Source organism: Propithecus coquereli, unplaced genomic scaffold (genome assembly GCF_000956105.1).
Source record: "Propithecus coquereli isolate 6110/MARCELLA unplaced genomic scaffold, Pcoq_1.0 Scaffold156, whole genome shotgun sequence".
Taxonomy (NCBI): domain Eukaryota; kingdom Metazoa; phylum Chordata; class Mammalia; order Primates; family Indriidae; genus Propithecus; species Propithecus coquereli.
Genome location: NW_012140080.1, coordinates 2694790 through 2697944, shown reverse-complemented (window position 1 = coordinate 2697944; position 3155 = coordinate 2694790). Strand labels below are relative to the sequence as shown.

Below are 3155 nucleotides of genomic sequence, written 5' to 3'. Positions count from 1 at the left end.
ACCTGGAGCCCGAGGGGGGAAGGGAGGCGGCGACTGCGGCACTTACCGTTCGCGGCGTGGCGCCTGGTGGTCCCCCGAGGGGAGGGAGCGGAAAGGAGGGGCGAGGACGGTGACGAGAGTCTTCTCGGCGGATGCTTTCCTGCTTCGCAGCAGCGTGGCTGGCGCCCAAACCCGACTCCGCCCACTTCCTCGCCCCTGGGGTTGGGATCCTTTAAATGCTAGGGGAAGGGGGAATTGGGAGCTAAAAACGAGTTCCCCTTTCGGGTCACTCGCTGGAAACACCTCTCTCGACCCTGAAGGGTCAGTCCCAAAGGCCAGGGTTAGGTTGGTGCAGCGTAGACAATAATTTGTTAACTAGAAGCCGCTTTGGGTGTTTCCGGAAGGGGCTGAGTTAGTCTTCTGCTGGGGAGGGAAAACGAAGGGGGAAGGCGACAGATTTTTATGGCGGGAGAACTAAGAGAATTGTCAAAGGCGTAGCTTCAAGGACCACCTCCCGGGTTGAGGGGGCTGGACCTCCGGGCTGCGGATTAAGCTCCTCCCAACAGCGTTTATTTCAAACTGCGCGACCGTTTCTCACCTGCCCTGCGCTAGGGCGGGGGCTGTACCTAATTCAGAAAGGAAGTAAAACGCAAGACACGAGCCTTCCGCAATTCACTAATCCCATTTACGCAAGTGACGTCAAGCACTGTCATTGGCCTCAAGTGGGGGAGGGATACGTACTTGGCGTAAGGAGGGTGTAGAGCGTTCCCGCCATTGGCGGCGGTTAGGACGTTTACGCAACGGCCTGACGTAAGGAAGACGCGTTGGTCGGGGGGAAGGTTCTAGAAAAGCGGCGGCAGCGGCTCTAGCGGCAGTAGCAGCAGCGCCGGGTCCCGGGTGGAGGTGCTCCTAGGGGTGTTGTTTCTCGACCAGTGGCAGTTCTCACTACAGCGCCAGGACGAGTCCGGTTCGTGTTCGTCCGCGGAGATCTCTCTCATCTCGCTCGGCTGCGGGAAATCGGGCTGAAGCGACTGAGTCCGCGATGGAGGTAACGGGTTTGAAATCAATGAGTTATTGGAAAGGGCATGGTGAGGCCGTTGGCGCCTCAGTGGAAGTCGGCCAGCTGCCTCGGTGGGAGAACGGCAGGAAATCGGGCCGCCTTAGTAGCGGTTGGTCTGGAGATATCTTTAAGAGGGTCGATAGCAGAGGCTTGACTGTACAAACACCTTCCTTCCCCACCCTCAGCCTCCCGGCGCCATTTCCCTGTACTGCGGGTGGGGGAAGGGAACTTCCACATGGCGGACGCAGCCCCGCTTTAGTCAAAGTGGGGCGCGGAGGCGGCAATTCTTCTTCCCTTTCTAAAGCACGCTGATTTGGGGGCCCCGGCGTCTCCGCGTTGAGCGTTTCGGCGGGCATCGGGTCCCCGTGAGCGAGTCCGCGGAGCTTCCCCTCCCCCTCTCTCCCGGGAACCGGATTTGGCGGCCGCCATTTTCATGTCTCTCCTCTCTCGCAGCGTTTCTCTTTTAACTCTGTAAATTCTACTAGTTTGATTTCTTTATCAAAGCATAGACGTGGTTAACTATTTTTCTTTCTTCTCGGGCTGTTTTCATACCGTTTCGAGGTGGATTTGCAGTGTTTTGTGAGCTTGGATCTTTAGAGTCCTGCGCACCTCATTAAAGGCGCTCTGCCTTCCCCTCGATGAAATGGCGCCATTGCGTTCGGAAGCCACACAGAAGAGCGGGCGGGCGGGGGGGTCTCCAGGGCTTGCTGGCGCGGTTTAAGACGAGGTATTACGACCTAGGGCGTTGGGCCGCTGTTGACGCGAGGCAAATTGTGAAGAAAGCATTTTATGTTTTCCGATTGTTTCTTTGGGTAACGGTTTTATCTGGGTCTGCGGGGATTAAAAGGGTAGTTGAATCGCAGGAAACTAGAGATAAAAAAAAACTTGGGAGCCTTTAAATTAATACCGACTACGAGAGTGGCAGTGAGGATGGGAGGCTATTTAGGGGGAGGGATATTCTTTTCAGAATCCTTTATTGCCGTGAAGGATTCCGTTTAAATCGTAGAAATTCATATTTTAAGTAACGTTTTTGTTGGGAAGTAACTGGGTAAAACAAAACCATGGATCCTTTGTAGATGAAGTTATTAGGAGGTGAAAAAATGATTTTTATCTTTAGTTGTACTGTGGTTAAAACATGGCTCAGCCCTTCAGTGCGTGTATATTTATGTACAAAATTGTTTTAGGCCTGGGCCACCATGTATTTGAAATTTGTCACTTTTCTCATTTATGTTTGCAATCATGGTTGATCGTTACATTGATAAACATAAGGGCTCAAGCGAAGGGGGTCTATCTGATTACTTTCTTTGACCCTAAGCACGTTTATAAAATAACTTTGCTTATAATCGATAGTGGACGTCGGGTAAGTTTGGAAAATGTGAGGTAAGTAATGAGTTTTTGGTTTTTGTTAGTGCTTTGTAAGACTTGTAGATGTACTTTATCTCTTATTTGGGTTTAGAGAAACGTTATGTACGGATATTTAGAATAGATGAAATTAGCTGGAAAATCCAGATATCAACTTGCCAAGTAACCATTTTAAAAGAGTGTTATATGAATGTCTTATAGGAGCTAGTTTGATAATTTCAGTTTTTGTTTTTAAATTTTCAGAATCCTGAACTATACAGGAAAAAAATCTGGCTGAATTGGTTCCTACCACTGTATATTTGAGCACTTGGGAGAATACGCATGGAGGGGAGAGCCTCCATAGAACTGTGGGTTTAGAGCAGTAATACTGCTTGCTAGGAACAAAATTCTTGCATTAAAAATTACATTTAATCTTTTTAGTTTGCATCGTGCATTCATAGCAGTTGATTCTGGATGTCATGACCTATTCTATGTTATGGATTTTTAATTTTTAAACCTAGTTACCTTACTAGGTAATTACCTAGATAGGTAGTTTATCTAGCTGATTCATTCTTTTTTAACTTTCCAAAACAAAGCGCTGTTCAGTGCAGCATATTTGCCTACTGATTTGCAGATGATAAAAGATTTCAGCTCAGATTTTTTTCCTTTGTAAAATTTGAGTCACTTGTCTTGTGCTGTGTTTACACCAGATGGCCACTGAAGTTCAGTAAGAGCGAGCTTTCAGTGTATTTAATGAATCAGTTATCTTTTAAAA

General features: G+C 48.3%; 1 protein-coding gene across 2 annotated transcripts in view; it reads left to right on the top strand.

Annotated features, from left to right (window-relative positions):
* The first annotated feature begins 770 nt into the window (after positions 1-770).
* LOC105807347 (heterogeneous nuclear ribonucleoproteins A2/B1-like) overlaps positions 771-3155 on the top strand; it is a 10221-nt gene continuing 7836 nt past the window's right edge. Inside the window, exon 1 of one of the 2 annotated variants that reach the window (XM_012640712.1) lies at positions 771-1027. In XM_012640712.1, the coding sequence (XP_012496166.1) occupies positions 1022-1027 (6 nt within the window). In that variant the 5' untranslated portion in view covers positions 771-1021. The remainder of the gene's footprint in view (positions 1028-3155) is intronic. The other variant, XM_012640711.1, reaches the window with a different exon arrangement.